Raw genomic sequence first — 17,844 nt, 5'->3', positions numbered from 1 at the left:
TTCGTAAAGAAACCGCGTACCGCGCTCACACACAAGTGTATCTGTGACCTCACAATCGCTGCACGATTGACGAAGTCCACGCGACTATGACGTCATAACTGTGATTCAGAAAGTGCGCAAAACCCGCGCGGCAGGTTAGTGGGGATAAGTCGTGAAATAAGTGCCTCCTTTGTACGTTAGTTCGGTCTGGTTCGTATGTAGATGCTGGTTTCTATTACATTTAAAGGAAGTCTTGTTTTTGCATTTAAATTTTGATTCATAAACGTTTAGTACAGGGCAAAATTATCGGTAAACTGGCAACATTAAACAAAAAACTTTGCCATGAAACAGACTGACTAAATAGCATTTTGCTAACAAAATTGCCTTTAAAGTAACATAAAACTCACACATTAAACAATCTTGCGTTATTTTGTGATTAATTGCCTTACTAGTGACAACAATAGTTTTGTTAAGGCCTTTGAGAAAATACTGTCTACAATTCATACAACTTATATAGCAATTTAAAGAGTCAACTTGTAACTGAAAGCTTAACATCTGCTAGAGCGATATACTCAATAATTTGCTTGTTTTTCTTGCTGTTGATGAAATGTCAGCGCCCATGAAAAACGTTTAGCCACACCTCAATCATGAATCATTGTAAAGTTTCCAAACGCTTGTGTTTTATGACTGCTGTAACTAGGAAGACATTTATACAACACACTAAACACATAGTGATAAACAGTTTACAACCCTTAACACCTGCTTTGAGATCCAATACGAGCAAAGCTAATCCTACTTTCCGGACAAATATTGACACGACCTGTGTGCGTACCGGTTTGTCGCGTGTGACATAATAAAGACAAGTGTTTCTCTTTCTTGACAAACAAACCAACTGCAAATTTAGTTTCTGTGGTAAAACCTATGTACGTGGCATTTATAATAAATCGTTTGTTGCGTCATAGCAGCGAATATTTCTAAACAAACAATTACTGGCAGCGTTTCGACTTTTGGTGCAAAAAATCCATTTACACTTAACAGTTGCAACAAGCACTGTGACGTCACAATCTCGAGACAAAGGATGCAATCGAAATTCATTGTCACCAGTCGCACAGCAATAGAACCTGGGTAACTCCCGGTCACACAGATGGCGAAATGTTACTGTATTAAATGGGCATGAAACTTGTTGATTGTATGTTTGTTATACAGAGTTTCGCAATTATAGAATCCAAATCAAAATGCAATATGACATTTTATCGAATACCATAAAACGACAGTATCGGATTTGCTTTTGCCAGATTTCAAATAGGTTTACTTCGAAATTTTCTGAGGGTTCAACGAAATTATTGGTGCCTGAATTTTTGTAAAAAACAAAAAAGTTGAATGCATATGCATATGTCTAGACGATTTTTACGCGTTATGTTCATTAGGGAACCTGTCGCAAAAAAAAAGAAAACCTTCTCATATTTTTGTCGCAATTATAGGAAACATCACAGACATAATCCCCCCAGAAACAACCTTTTACTATTTCGTAGACCTGCTTTACATTTTCTGTCCCCTTTTAAACGTATTGATTAGTCAGGTGTGTTGAAACGTACATAACCTGTCGCTGTATAAAAATCAAGCGAAAACTAATTGGTGAGAAGGTTTAAAATATTCATATTGGTTACATCCTAGCATGTAAAAAAGTAATAAACTGTTGGAAAGAGTTTTGTAGGTTTAGTATGTAACTTTGTCGCGAATTCAGCATTTAGTCGACTGGGTTATGAACAGGAGTTAAGCTGTTTATAATTGACCATTCATAAACTATATTCTAATCTGCTAATCGAAATACGATTGATCGTTCGTAAACCCACAGCCTAAACACGTAATCACCTTTTATTTGCATTAACATACGCGTTTGATAATGAGAGTAGAATGCAATTATTACCAGTCGGTCGTAAGGTCATAAACTGTCAGTGGTTCCTTCTAAAAATACCGAACCAGGGGCAGCACAGATCACGACAATAATCGATATTACTTGTACGGCTATTGGAGACGTGAAAATCCCTCGGGGGAGCAGGGCCTGTGAAAAGGCGACTCATGACACAGGAAACATGCATTATCGATCACATCAAACTTATACATCAACTGCTGCATTGAGCGGGTTACTAGGCCCGTGGATGCCCGACTGCAGGAACGTGCCGGTTTTAATTGGATTTTACTTAAACCGTCATGCGTAAAAGAATGATTTAGGTTGAAACACTGTTCTGGCACTCGGAACGACTTTTCTGTCTGCGACAATCAAGATGCAAATTTGAACGATTATTTTCTGACACAAATAACCCCGATTTAGACCTGACCCTGCCGCGTGAAGTTTCCCTGCCAAAATCCGCGCATTAGTAAGTTTAAAACTATTTGCTTTGAACCGCTAAAGAATTTCTCCCTCGCATTTAAATATAAACTCACTAGACATGTTTTAACAAGCCGCCCTTTATAATAGCTTAACTACAGTCAAAAAATCAGCATTGAATTTACAAGATAGCAAGTTGTTTTGCCTGTGTTACAATTTGAGGCAAATTTAGACATACAAGCACAAAACCAAGTTTATAGTTTGTATGGCCACATTATTAGAAACCAATCAAGTTTAAACCGACTTTAACGACAAATTAAAACAACAAATTAAGTTGAAAACGAGTTTATCTGACTGCACAAACTTCACAAGCTACTATCAGTTATTAAAACGCGATTCCCGCAGACAACAAAGTATGTCAGCACACCATGGCAACTTCCTGCAATTGTAACACAATATCTTGGACACTATTCTCAGCGGTACAAGCTTACAAGTTCTTCCATCTGGCCTAGTTACCACCCATAACTTGTGCTGGGATGGCAGGAAAGCATATGGCCCACTGCCAACACTTGACACCGCCGGCCACGCTGAAAAGAAGCCTTTCTCACAAGAATTCACAAATATCGAGTCAGCTTAACAGGTGATTTTGAATTTGTAATGCGGTTGTAACTTCTTCGTGCGCTGAATGTACAACCAAACTAGATTTGTTCGGCTTAATTCTGGAGTTAAGGTCTTCGGTTTATCTATAAAAGGTCCAATATTCGGATCTTTTTAATACTACTTTCAATTCTTTGTCCTGGTTTATATTAAAAGAGGCACATTCGTTTTGTACCATGTTTAACTTGAAAACAATTTACCTTCGTACTTTAGCAATGCGATTACTTCATTGATAATGGCGAGATTTTTTAGAACTTTATAATTATTACAAGATGACTACAGTTCAAAACATCTGTGTAAAACCTAGTCACGTGCTGTCACACTAAGTCTTGCAATTTACAGCCTTTTTGCTGGTTAATGATTATCCACGTTTATCCTGGAAGACACTTCTGTTCAACACACAAACAAAACAAAACAAACCACGCCTTCTACAACTCTTGTCATCTTTCTGACATCACAATAGCCATAATAGCCAAAAACAATCGCATATTGTTCAGACATAGACAGTAATTGTGATGTGAACCAACTGCATCAACTATACAACTAATCTCTCGTCTCGTGTCTTGTAGTGAGATTACGTCGTCACGGTTAAATGAGCTTACCGCCAACGTGTCACGTGATTCAGTGCCTTTCTCTTCACGTCAGACAAACGAGAGAAGGCAGGTGGCATCGATATGAGTTTGAAACAACAATAAATTGCCTAATAAAGCCTTTTTGAGTAAGAATAGGATATTTCCGCAGAAAACAAACTATATGCTTATTGAATGGATAACTAGTTCATATTTGAACATATAATCTTTTTACTCGCAAAATATATATGTCAACATCCAAAAATGATATTTTTTCACACAAGAAAGGTCAAAACCCTCCAACACAATTCTACAATTTATGACTACTGAAACAACGACAAACTGACTACCCACTTCAAAGTGAGTTTACAACCATTTAAATGCAAATAAATTCACAGCGCCATACACCGCGACGCTATGTCATTTGCTTCACAGCAAGACAGGAAGTTTTCAATTTCGCTTCTTTCACCTCATCTTGTCTACGGATGACGTCATTGATGCGTAATCGTGGGTTTTATCCGTAACGTTGGAGTTTTCGGGCTAATCAATGCGACGGTTCTCATTACCCGATGATATTTTTAAACGCATCAACAATCAAAATGAGTAGAAAAACAACGTTTTATTCCTAAATTTATAAATATTTTTTCTACTTGATTAGGGAGCTGACAAGCAAAATATGTGTTACTTACAATTAGAACTGAGTGATTTTTTATTGAGCGTTGTAACGTCCACTGGTTTTACTGCTTAAAGGTTTACAAAGCCAATTCAATAACCAAGTATTATTGGCGATGTTCTTTGATCCATTTTGAAACATGTTGTTTTGATAGGCATATCTTGACATAGTTTTCTGACACTTATAGCCTCCAGAAATTCCCCTTTGGTATATTAACTGTATCGTAACTTCAGCTCTGTTCTTAGCGTGATAGTCTATTATTCTTATGTATACAGTCCCATTCATGATGTAATCGTTGATTGAGTCACAAAACTTTTACCGGTAAAGATATAAGGTCGCAATCAGGAGAAACATGGTCAGCTGTTCACTATAAGGGTTAATAAGGGTCCTCTTGCGCCAATAAAGTCTATAAAAATAGCGTTAGTCAGAAAATATTCTACACCATCTTTTTGATGAGTCAACGCCATTATGTGTTGGTCATTTTAGAACTTAACAAGATAAACTTACGCCCATATTAAGCTGAATTCTGGATTACATGATACTTTGTTGGACAACAGTCATACTCATAGGTTTTGTTGTCCAATTATTAGCATCACGATTTGAGTTGTAATGTTAGTGAACAAATATAACCCTAATAATTTCGTCACAACATCGCTTTTAGCTGATTTGTATTTAGTCTAAAACATGTTTTTATTTGGCGAACTGCATTAGCTATTATGGGTTTGCTCATAGGCTAATGGACATGTTGCAGAAAAACTTCTAACCGACGAGAAAGAACTGGTAACAAACCTCACTGCAGCTAAAATAAAACTTAAACAATGAAGCTTTGCTCTTCTATATTTATAAAACTAAACAGACTGAAGCACATCTAACCCCAACTTTGATAATGTAACGCCCAAAACCAAGTCAAAATCGAAATACTAAAAGGTCCTCACTTTAAAAAAAACATATCCTTTATGTTTAATTTAACATACAAAGTCATAAAACAGTAACTAAGTTTATGTCAACTAGCAGCAGCTGGCAAATCCGCTTTACTTAATGGAAAGGCAACAACAATTCAATTTAACTGATCTTATTATGGCGTCACAAAGAATGTCAAGGTTAAACAGAGTTCAAATTGCTGCCAGGCCAAAGCTTTGATCTTGAATCGAGTTACTTCTAAATTGGTGACATTTCTACTTTGGTGTCAGGCAAGAATTTTTAACGTGATCAAATTTCTGCAGACTAATCCCTACAATCACTTTTGCTATATTTCAAAGAGCTATTTCAAACAACAAAGTATTGAGACTATTAGTTCGTTCTAATCTTACCACACACATTATTTGAAAAGAACAGAACAACAATAACGCTAAAATTCTGAAAAAAAGTAGCTAATATTTCCCCATTAAGATTGCATTAGCATACAAGAAACCAAAAAACTTCAGTTTTAAAGGCGAATTGAGGCGAATACCTTGCGCAAAATAATGACGCTTTACTTGAAATTTGAATCAATAAACCACAGCGGAAAATTGATCGGCACAAAAATATACAATTGCCCAAGGGTGAATGTTTTCCCTCGAAGAGTTCTAAACATGAAAGTGATGATTTATCGTAGGAATTTTAACCTGGCATAACCTCTCTAACGCAATTTGTACAATCCACAACTTTTGGTTTTAAATCCACCAATCCACAAGTTTTTGAAGACTCTACTGATTATGTAAAGAACGATTAGGCCATAAACCCTTAACTACGCCAATTCTATGTTAACATTCGTTCATTTTGATTCAAAGAAGCTAGTTTGCAAATGTTCACAAAACGATGCGTTTCACTAAACAAAGCTAAGTGGCAAACGCCCCCTTTGACTACTAGATGGTTGGCTACAAAAACATTCCCTATAGTACTACACCAACTGCTTATGTAGCCCTTGGGCTTGTTTCAATCGTCACAATTTTGTTTATGACATGTGATGACGCAACAAACGACTTGTTAACCTTGCATATCCTCCCTAACGTAAGTTTGTTAGATTTACGATGAAACGGATCAGACAATACGACGCTGCCGAGATTATCCTCGAGCCCAAATGACACAAGGCATCCAAGCGATTTGCCTGAACCTCTCAACAGGACATCAAGTAATTGGAAGTCAAAGAATTGATGCAACTGAATCGAAATTGTTTTAGCTCGGAATCCAAGCTTGACCTTTCGTTTTGTAAAAAAACAACTTAAACTCTCTACATGACAACTATGACTAACTTTTTAACCTATTTAAAACAACACAACTTTTTACCACGAATAAGACAGAAAACTTTTCCAACGCTTTAAAATATTAAAACCCAATATCAATACATAAGATTGCGCAGACAAAAACTAAAACGAATTGCTTTACCACACCTCAAGCAAATATACCTGCCAATGAAACTGCATATAAATCTAACTCACATTTATGTCAAGTTAGACAGCCTTCTCATATAAGTCCACCATAAATTCAGATACCGCGTAAATCTTGAAGCTCTTCCACGAAAAAAACGCGCGAACTGTCGCATTTATGACATCACAAACCGTCACTTCATACAGTATTCGTGTATTGATCATTCGCGGGACTTCCTGTTCTGCGCGGGATACAGGGCGTTTATGACGTAACACAGGGGGGGCAGCGGAATCGCGCGGGGCCAATCACAAACAAGGCGTCGCACGCTATAGCATTGTGACGTCAAATCACAATGATTCGGTCATTCGGGTTTATAGTGATTGGAGCGACTACATGACACAGGAAAATTTTAAAATCCAAAAATTAAAACGGAACTCAGAAACGGAACAGGATAATTACGATTGGAAAAAATAAGTAATTTATCAACTTCTCGTGTGCAAAGTGTTTCAATCGATGTGAACAATTCTCCAGGTAAGGAAGTGTATGTTGTTTATGTGGAAGCGTGGAAATTGGATCAAGCCCAATAACCTGCGGTTAATTGGGAGTTTTTCACAGGGGTAAAACATAGATAAAAAAACGGAAACAGGCTTTCAGCTGTTCACAAGACCTCAAAACCAGCTAAATTACAAATTTCCCAATACAAGAAGGCATTGGTGCATTTTTAATAATCGTCATGCATTAAAAAGTTTACAACTTTGTGACAATTTATTTTCCTTTTTTCCTAATTGGACTTACTTTATTTGGCTCATGGAACATTGGAAATTTCCGGCCTGTCTGTTATACAACACCTACGTTTACCACAAGCCAAAAAAAGCGTTTATTTAGTATTTCAAATCTTTTCAAGTCAAATACAAGCAGCAATTTGAGGCTTACACCATCCTCATCTGTTTCGCATGTAAACCGCAAGAAGCAGCAGAACAGATTGTCAAAACCGCATCTCATGTAATCTTTAACCGTTTGAAAAGTACCGTAGACGCGTGTAACTATAGGAAGTAGACCTGCAAGGGTCAGCAAATCTTGAGTCTTTCAAAACAAACCTTATCTCTGCCTCAAGCTTGTCAAGGAACATTCAAATGATGCTAAAGAAACCCTTACTAAGTCGAAAGCAATGTTTTGCAGCGTGCATTTCACTGATGATGACAAGTGACAACATAGATGTCTCACGACATAAGCATTCCCAACCTTACAATTTTTTTTTACTCGAAGCATTCGACAAGAACCACTTTCACTGAACACAGTAATTTATTTGGTTTCAGACATAATCGAAACCTAACTAAAAATTGAAAGTTCTTTAGCCACTTAAATGTACTCCTGATTTAAGCAAAACAACTTTTCCGTTTGCATTTTATCTAACGGCAGTTCCGCGCTTGTGTGACGGCATAATGTCCGCCGATTGTTGGCGCGTCGCGATCACGTGACCAAGCCCCGAAACGTCTATGACGTCACAAGGTAGACGCAACACGTGCGTGTGTAATATCGGTGTTTCACGCGATTAAAGTGTCGATTCACCAAAAAGCGAGAGGAATTTCAGGCAAGGGGTTGAGCGTGAGGTAAACACGTCATCGAAAGAGTTTCAGCCAATAAGGTCAGTTGGCTGAATGAAATATTTCAAAGTTCTAAAGAAATCTGACCCAAATACATTACAACTTCGCAGACAAGAAAATATGAAATCACAAGACACCTATTTTTCAATTTACCCTGTTCAATACATGTGATACTTATAAATACTAGACACGGACCTAAAAAGCAGCATGGAAAAAGAAAAAAATCCCAATAAACTTATGCAGGGAAAAATCATACTTGTCTTATCAAGTTCGTTTAAGAGCCTTGAAATGCTTCTTGGTATATTTAAACATCTTGTAATTGGTCAAATATCTTTAGTACAATACGTTTGTAATGAATTTCTTTGATGATTTTACCACAGTCGTGGGGGTCTGTATTTCAGCTGTTAATAAGTTTGACAACAAGTTAATTAAATTCTGCAACAGCTCTATAGGTTATAACGGTCGGAAACCAAAACCAGTTTACAACCAGCGTTCCAATGTTTTTACAACGCAACGGTCAAAATTTGTCTGCCCAAATTCAAATTTTCATGTGTATCTTATACATCTCGGTGTATCTTTAAAAACGCAAAAAATCGACATTAAAAGCAAACAATAAACCGAAACACTTTAACAACTTCCTGACATATTTTTGACAAATAAAACCGAAATCCTCAGAATTTGTCAAAGAGTTCAGCTTCTAGGCGTGAAATATTTAACCCACTTCGCCTGCAGAGATCAGACGTTTATCTGCGACAGATAGCTAATGCGATTGAACCTTACTAAATGTGACCTTTAACCCGTGACGCGAACTCTGACCCCACAACTGAGCGAAGTCAGCGTCTGACAGCTGGTGGTGACATAACAATGCGCTTCCTATTGCGTAATAAGGCATCTGGTTGACGTGATTATAGAGTGTGACTTTTGTCTGAAAAAGTTCTTTGAGGTTTGGAATAGCTTTTTAACACAAGCATTACTACATGCTGATCTCACATTGACAACCGAATAAAAATGTAAACCGAATATTTTATCAGAATGGTCACAAGAACTTTCTTGGCACAATTACGTTTTGGAAACAATAACAAAAGTCAAAAACCAAACAAAACAGATATATATATATCAGTAATGTGATCGATTGGCGTTTCTGATTCAAACTCGATTTGAGTGACAAAACGAATTAAGTTTGAAAAGCCCAAACCCGCTAAAAACATTTTGTGCATTTAGCGCCTCATCGTGTACAAAAATAGTTAATTCTATACCACTAAGTGGCGCTAGCCATACAAAGTAACAGCAGCTCAGTGTCCAACCGCACTTTACAAACGCTGTTGGTTTTAACCAAACAAAAAATTCCAAGTCTAATACAGCAAACCGTAAATTTGTAAATTCGATTTTGGTGCTTATGAAAAAAGAATCTTCAAAAACTTCAATTTCTTTGATGTGGGAAAGGCAAAGTATTAATCTGTTTACGAAATGCGATTAAGGAGAAAAAACTGTTGTTTGCAGTCAACTTGAGGTTGTGCTGATACAACAGCCAAGTGAACAAATTGAATTAGGTGGCCGCAGTCTATAGTATGAGTAACCTGGTCGTACCGATTTCAACCTACTGACGGATATTTTGCGGTGCGCTAATCCGATTAGGTGACGTTTAGGGAAAACATATTTGCGCGTTATTTGTACGACAACGTATTAGGCGGGAAAAAGTTAAAAGTTGCGGATTATTGCTTATTAGCAACTGTGGGTTTTGTTTTTGATGCACAAGTGTGTAATTCTCGTATTGTGACTTTAGGTTTAGGAGAATATGCCTAATTTACATCTGATACATTTGTATCACAAAAACGAAAATTGTTGTCAAAAAATGTCAAATAGCTAAGAAATATGAATTAGTTTATCTAAAAGCCAATAAGCTTCTCTACATATTAGGCTAACAGCGGAAGACACACACAAATCTTTAAGTTACGTACATGACTTAATTGGGACGAAAAAATCAAAGCAAATCTCTCTTCAAGCTTCGTTACAAATCTAAAAGATACATCAAGCGACTTCAATAAACACCAACAGTCCCTTAAAAATGTCTCCTAAATAGCAAATCCTATTAACTCTACACCTGAAGTAACATCCCACTAAATTAACTCACACAATCACGTTGAGTCACAAAAACAAGAGCATAAAAAATACCTTTTCTTGCCAAAAACCTTCCGTCTTTCAGTGGATCGAAATTTGCTTCCGAAAGAAGACGAACTTGATGTGGAAGATGCAGAAGATGCAGATGATACTTTTCTCGTTTTCCGTGATCCCGGTTTGCGGAAGAGCTCTTCCACGATTTGATGCTCGGGAAGAGACTGCCTCCTCTCGGAGGACGCGACTTGCTCCTCTTTATCAATGCTTGATGAACGGGAGATGTGGAAAACGTTCTTGAAAATACTTAAACCGGACAAAGAGTTCCTTTTTAAGCCGAAGACATTTGGTAGAGAACGCCTTCGACTCTTCTTAACCTCCGCTTCCTCCGGTAAACCGCGCTTCTGCCTCATCACCACCTTCACAGGCGTCTCCTGATGTTCCGATTCAGAATTTTGATCCGGATAATCCGAAGATCCAGACTCCAAAGGGGATGACGTCATGCTGCTGACGTCATCGCTATCGGGTTTTGTTTTCCGCACGACGGTGGAGGAATCCCGTGTTTTTGTAGTTGACGTGATTAGCCGACTGGAATCTTCCATTGGTTCTAACACGACTGGGTTGACCACTAGCGACATCGGGCGGACGGGGGTCGGTGCAACTCGCGACGTTCTGACGTCACAATCATTCGAATGACTTCTCGTCACCGCCAAATGGGGGGAGCGCCCGTTCATATGCGCGTCATCGTTCGGAATATCAGAGAAAATCGGAAAGGCTTTGGTTTTCTCGACTCCAAACGCGCCGACGGATTTGACCTTCAACGGGGTCAGAGGTCGATTGTTCAAGTTTAAGCGGTTCCGGCGTGTGGGGGGAAATCGGGGCGTCCATGGGTTCTCGTAGCACGTGGTGAAGATTTGTTCAGAAGAGAAACCAGAATCGGTGGAGAGAGCATCTTGCTCCTTGCCCGCCTCAAAGAACATGGAACTGCTCTTGAGGATAGACGCTGATGGAAGAGATGCTGTTGACCGGTTCATTGTGATGTCACAAACTAAACTATGACGTGCACTTTGTATTACATAATCCAATTGAAAACTGAATTTTACACTTTACGTTTTTAGTTGGCTGCAAAATGAACAACACTAATTTTCAGAAGTGCTGACTTCCACAATTTAACAAACTTTTCCTGAAAATGCTAAAAAGAAAGAAATGCTAAAAATTGATAAACTGTATTATACTTTTTTTGTCATCAATTTGATCATAACATCAACAACACGTTAGAGATTTAAACTACTTTAAACCTTTAAACATCGCAAAACAAACTTGTACAATTTCATGTGAAACAAAAATCTGCTTAAACTAATCTAAAAACTGTCTTGAGGTACCTTAACTGCACAAAACCCCCTGTACCTTACATGCTGCAGCACAAAAAATAACAAAATATATCCCGCTACACGTCAACAAGGAAATGTTCTAACTCAAATTCCCAAGCCTCAGTCGATCAGTAAGCTGAAACAGCTGACCGGAAATTTGAACACGCAATAGATGGCCGCAACCACCACTCCACCAACATCTCCCCTATCGTTGCGTCACCATGCGTGCTGTGACGGAACAATGCTAATTGTGACGTCATGTGCTTCGGGGTTCAGCTGAACAAATGAAGTTTGAATGGACGCGATTGGTATATAACGCTCCGCGGGTAAGCCCCTACATTGCGACCATAAAATCAAAAATACTTTATGTTTGTAGTTTTATATCCATCTACTTTGCTTAATTTTGCAAAACGTTGATTTTGGTATTTTGGTGAGTTCTAATAAACGTGCATTTTTTATATTCAGTATTGCCAAATTGACCTATAGCGGGCATACGTTACAATTTCAAATGGTCTCCTGGTGCAACTGATACGGTATTCGATTGTACGGAAATTCCCATACAAAATCCAGCATTCCTACGTCACAGAGGGAAGGTTATTACATCACAGAGGAAAGGTTAACCTGTTGCTAAGCAACATCCGGAATTAAAGACATTGACAAGAACCTTATAACAGCAGGTCGCAGAAAGCTTCATCAATATTTTAACACGTGTTCATACATTGGATTTGAGTTACACGACTCTGTGTTTTCATACAAAGTTATAAGCTAACAACACGACGTTTTCAACCAAAAATTGGCAATTAATTATTTAGTTTAGAAAAGCAAGCACAAGCGTTTTGTATTGGGTCAAAAATTATTTAATTTTTTTGCACTAGAAACTTTACTGTCTTTACTTTAAACACCCTTGTAGTATTGTGTTTTCCACTAACAAAGAATACCTGAATTGGATGCACACTTGATGCAGGTTACCAAACTAGCTCATGTAGCCAATTGTCTAACAAAATAAAAGTTGTTTAAAGCTACCTTTTGTAAAAAAAGTTACCTGTAGCGAAAAAACGAAGCAATATTGTAGTAAATTTTTTACTTCACTGTGGTAGAATGAACTTAGCTGTGGACTTAGAATCCCGCTTAAATCAGTGGTTTATACTTTTTCACAACTGACCGCGCATTGCTGTCCAATTTAAGCTGAACGGCAGAAACAATAGACTGAAAACTTAAATCCCCGACAAAAGATTAGCGCTATTGGCACGCCCGCTTAGTCTTTGTTTACAAACACATTAAAAGAAACCGGATTTCGGTTGTTAACCTTTTCTACAGCAGCCGATAAGCCTGCGAGTCACCTACGAACTATAGTTACCTCTTGTCAGTCATAGGAGCCGCTGTTGTTCCAACAAACCCACAATTACATCGACCGTAAACTATGGAGCGGATTGCTCAGGGCAAAATGCGTTAAGAATGCGAGGCATCGTAAAACTGCGTCGCTCAACGAAATTAGAAATATCTTCGCGAAATGCGAGTCCGAGTTTTAAATTAAAAACTGGTATTGCCTAGTCTCGAAGCGTACAAAACATGTTCAACAATGTATATTGGCATTTTGCCCTTATAGTTTCTGTTTGACTGCAAGTTATAAAAATCTGAACTATTTTGGAAACTAACCTTTGACATAATGTATAATGATTCCCCAAAATAACACAAAACATTAAGGTTTGGTATTTTTTCAAAAACTAACATTATTCCGCTTACAAACTGACGGCACCTTTCATTATTTGACAAGTCAACTCACATGTACGATAAACTATTCGGTAAAACAGCTGTTTACATGCATTTAAGCCAGACTCATTTAAGCAAGCTATTGCATCATCCTTGATGATCAAAACTGTTCACCCATTTATTGTCATTTCTTGACAAAAAAGACAAAGTACCACCACAATAAAAGCCATTTCTGCTTTGAAATATTTGACCACAACAAATCTAACCACTTTGACTAAAACACAACAACACACACTGGAAGTAGTATTTCAGCGTAAAACAAATTCTGTACTGCAGATTAACCGGCTTATATCTAAACTGCGCAGACCCTTGCCAAACTGAACAGCGGTGTCGAGTTACTACTACACCAGCCACCACGCGCACATGCTACACACCAGTGAAACGCACGGCTTTAATTTTTCCGGATCTTTTTTCCCCACTCGGGCAGAGCCATGCCATAACACAGTCTACTACCCAGACTGCTGTGGCTGTGTTTTTAATTTAGCCTAGGCGTTTGTGGTTCAATTTAACCCGAATTGGTCTGCCACCACCGCGCGTATGTTATTTGCACGAAGCAGCTTGAACTCAAACCTATTTTGCGGGCAATTCAGTCCTGATTAGACGCCGATAATGCTGTATACATTTATGTTGCATATGTTTAAGGTCCCTGCAGGTTTTAAGAGCTACCTCTAAATTTCTTATTACTAAAAAACTACTCGTACGGGTCGCAAACTTTGTAAACTAGTACATATCAGCTTTCGGTTGAGACCAGAAGGCCTTTTTTCATACAGTATAAAATGCGCCTTAACACCTTTAGGTACTTTATATACTTGTTCGTTATGAAACAAAGTCAATTACAACATTTGTTGTGTAACACTAAAGTTATGAAACAAGGTTTAAAAACGTAACATTTTGAATGTAACTCAGTATTTTACAGCAAGTTTAAAACAAACAAATATTTCCTTCACGTAGCGGTGTTTATTGATGCTTACATAATTGCCACTGAAATTGAATTTTCTACCGAATACCGGTTCTTCCATGAGCAAAAAAACACCCTTTTAAACACACAGAAATCTGTAAAATGGAATTTCCAGGCGCATTATAGATAAGCTAATGACCTTTAAATCAACACCAAACCTACCATCAGGCATCAGCAAAGCCCCAAATGATCACGTTTTTCTGGTCTGAAAGCATACGAGGCAGTGCATTTTGGTTACGCTAGTGCTGTTGTAGCGCTTAATTGAGCAGCGAGTTCACGGTTATATGACCTCAAGCTTAACAGGATATTTATATGAAAACCACACTGGTTGCCCTACTACGTGAAATCAATCAACTATGAAACAAGGGGTGACTTGAACAAACTAACCAACTGTAGTTTGTCTCTTTAGTTATGTGTTCCATAAAACACCGGATACGTCCTACATTTCAATTTTAAAGAAAGATAAACGACTTGAAGATATACGTATGTTCTTTATTTAACAATCAACCTAATTTCGCCTGACTTAACTACGCTTTTGGTGATTACGCATTTCTGATATTGTTTCAGCTGTACTAGAGATGTTACCTTTTGCTTCCAGTTTTACGTTTACAAGTTGAAGAGATATTATGAGCACGACCATTTACTCCAATCACAACTGAGCAAAATTCACAAACTGACCCTAAACATTACATCTATTCAGCGTTTAACTCTCAAAGTAGCAACAAAACAGGAAGTATGTGTGGTAACCTCAACTTCTGATGGTTTGTGCCGGCGTACACACAAACAACATCATAGCGTATTTTTGTCAATAAATTCATGTGTCACATCAAAAAATACGTCGGACCGCCATCAAAACACAACCAGTGAGTCACTGTAACGACGGAAAGACCGCTTCACGCAGACCGCAGATAGAACGGGCAATTTGAAATAAAATGTTTCAAACATCGGGTTAAGGATGCGAATATATCTAAGTCAATATTTACCCGCCGATATGGTACTTGATACTATTTGCACATCTCAATGGGAAATAGATGACACCAATCACAAACAGGCGTCGAAGAAACATAAAGGTTTAAATGTAACGAGTCTCTATTGTTCAGGGGTTAAGGTTGATTCTGCTTGACTAAGTGCTAAAGGTTTGGGTAGAACCATTAGTGTAAAGCTTTGATCACAATGGACTAAAATGATAACAAATATATGGAGTATTTGACTATACGATTATGGTATGTCTTTATCGTTATGAATACATTCGGGCCAATTTTAAATCGGTTTATAACTCAGAAAAGCAAAGTTCAATTGTAGGTTGATTTTATTGGAAATGGGTAAAACAAGGTAAACCTACAATTTTTTCAATTCTTATAAACCCCTTCAAGAATTGTATGTTTAGCTTTAAAGTGGACTTTACACATAAACTTGAAAAAAGTTATTTCAGTAAAAACTATTTTCATCAAAGTAGCATTTAGAAATGGTCACCGATAAAGGTTGTATCATACCAACACTTACTGTGAAGGTATTTAAACCACCATCAGCTCCTTATTCTACATTTAAAGGTGGCTTCATTGTATTCTGGTTTCCTAACCCACTCATATGCGACCACAAGGCCATCCACTGTAAACCACAACTTACTAAAGGTCCGTGTTACACAGGAAACTAGCAGCATATACCAACATGTTACCTTTTCGTATGGGATCAAATTACATTGCGTTAATTTAACAAGGAATGTTTACCAAATGCCAATAAACACCTATAACTCTTTATATTTATATAAAGAGTTATAGGTATTTACTTTGCCTATATTTATCCAACTGACTTTAAAGGTGTCCTAATTAAAAATGCAACTTATTAGCATTTTGTACTAATCATGACCACAGCGATTGCTGAAGCGTCTGCATTAGAATGTATTCGCTATACGCATTTCCATTCACAAAGGTATGAGATTTGCGTTTTCATCCTAAATGACTTACAACTATCTTTCAGTGTTCACTTCGATTTTGTTCATAAAACACCTTTGTCCTATACATAACCTAAAACATTACATAAAGTTTGTTCGTTATAGCTTCATCCATCTGTTATGCCCCTCACGTTTTATATGAAAAGTCTAGTCATGGTTATCGATTTTCGTTTTTGTCCCACGATTTTTTATCACCGACCGAAAACAACCAACTTTCATGCTAATATTTGGCTACCATTTGCTTTGAAGGAATGCCAAGCTTATAAGCTGTGTACCGACATGGTATATGTCACTTAATAGCTGCGTTATGATCCTTTTTATGGTTTGATGGAACCTGAAGCGACCACATAACGTTTGGGTCCAACAAACAACGCAGTATATACGTTACTTGACACACGAAGTCGATCAAGAGAATTCACTGAAATGCAAAGGTTTCAAACACGGTGTACACGAAATACAACAACAACGATTGTTGAAATATCGACATTGCTAAGTTACACATATGTGCTCTGTCAGTTTTGTTTTTTGACTAAATTTTATCTTAAACGCGCAAACTTTGCCTGACAAACCTCATGCAACAACCTCGCAAACTTCTGCTAAAAACCGCAAACCAACTCAAACCCCTTTGAATCAATAAACAAGTCATTGAATCGGTGGCAACAAAATCCCGAGCGGGTAAGGATCAATATCTCGGGTAATCAAAGGCGACAGTTGGCACGCTTTCGGACGCAGTAGGTACGGAGTAAGGCGCAAATTGCCGACGGGAGAATCGCAATTGATTGAATCACCTCACTTCGTCCAGATCACACAAATGTTACTGTCCCTATACGCAAGGGTGCAGACGGTTGACTGACGTTTCGACGTATTTAGGTGATCTTAACCTTTACCTGAGCACGTTTACGGACAAACTACGCCATGTTTGACCTGTCTGTAGCCCGAAACGTCCTGCTCTGGTGTGAGTGTGTGGGTTTGTCTCTATATTTAGTTTGCACACATTTCATCCCCTTTGGTCAACAATGCATTTGCGACTAATAAAAATGCTAAGAAAACAGTTACCTCGACCACAAGTTTAAATGGGACAGAATCATATATATTACCAATAAACCAAAGCGGAAACAGATAATATAACTGCTGTAAAGAATATTGCGGTACAAATGTACGTCAAAGGCGGCATGTTTTAATTTCAAGCGCACTGCATTTCAAGCGCACCATGCCGGAAAGAATGTGGCCTTTAACTACAAAATTTAACCAACATATCCTCACAAGACTTAGAAACAGTGCTGTATATGGTGTTCTAGCAAACTTTTTACCGGTATTAAAAAAAACTGTCAAATCACTTTCTGTATGAATTACTGAATCTTAATTATCATCATATTACATAAAACACTTAGGCTACTGCAAGACTCACTAATGAAACTATGATGTGACCGGCAATGAAGATGCTTGAGTTTCGAAACGATTCAGCGTTGGGCATTTAAAAAAGATTCACGCAAAAATTATCGTACCACGCAAAAATTATCCATGAA

The 17,844-nt window shown here is 37.8% G+C and overlaps 1 protein-coding gene across 5 annotated transcripts in view; it reads right to left on the bottom strand.

Annotated features, from left to right (window-relative positions):
• Positions 1-17,844, bottom strand: part of LOC145227715 (uncharacterized) — a 92,423-nt gene that overhangs the window by 26,340 nt on the left and 48,239 nt on the right. The window contains exon 1 of one of the 5 annotated variants that reach the window (XM_080092612.1): positions 10,330-11,457. The exons of the other annotated variants lie outside the window; for them this stretch is intronic. Within the exon in view, the coding sequence (XP_079948738.1) occupies positions 10,330-11,303 (974 nt within the window). The 5' untranslated portion in view covers positions 11,304-11,457. Of the gene's footprint in view, positions 1-10,329; positions 11,458-17,844 lie in introns of those variants that run through there. 5 annotated transcript variants of the gene reach the window in all.

The sequence above is a fragment of the Phallusia mammillata genome, chromosome 5 (genome assembly GCF_965637545.1).
Source record: "Phallusia mammillata chromosome 5, kaPhaMamm4.hap1.1, whole genome shotgun sequence".
Classification (NCBI taxonomy): domain Eukaryota; kingdom Metazoa; phylum Chordata; class Ascidiacea; order Phlebobranchia; family Ascidiidae; genus Phallusia; species Phallusia mammillata.
This window is presented reverse-complemented; position numbering and strand designations above follow the sequence as displayed.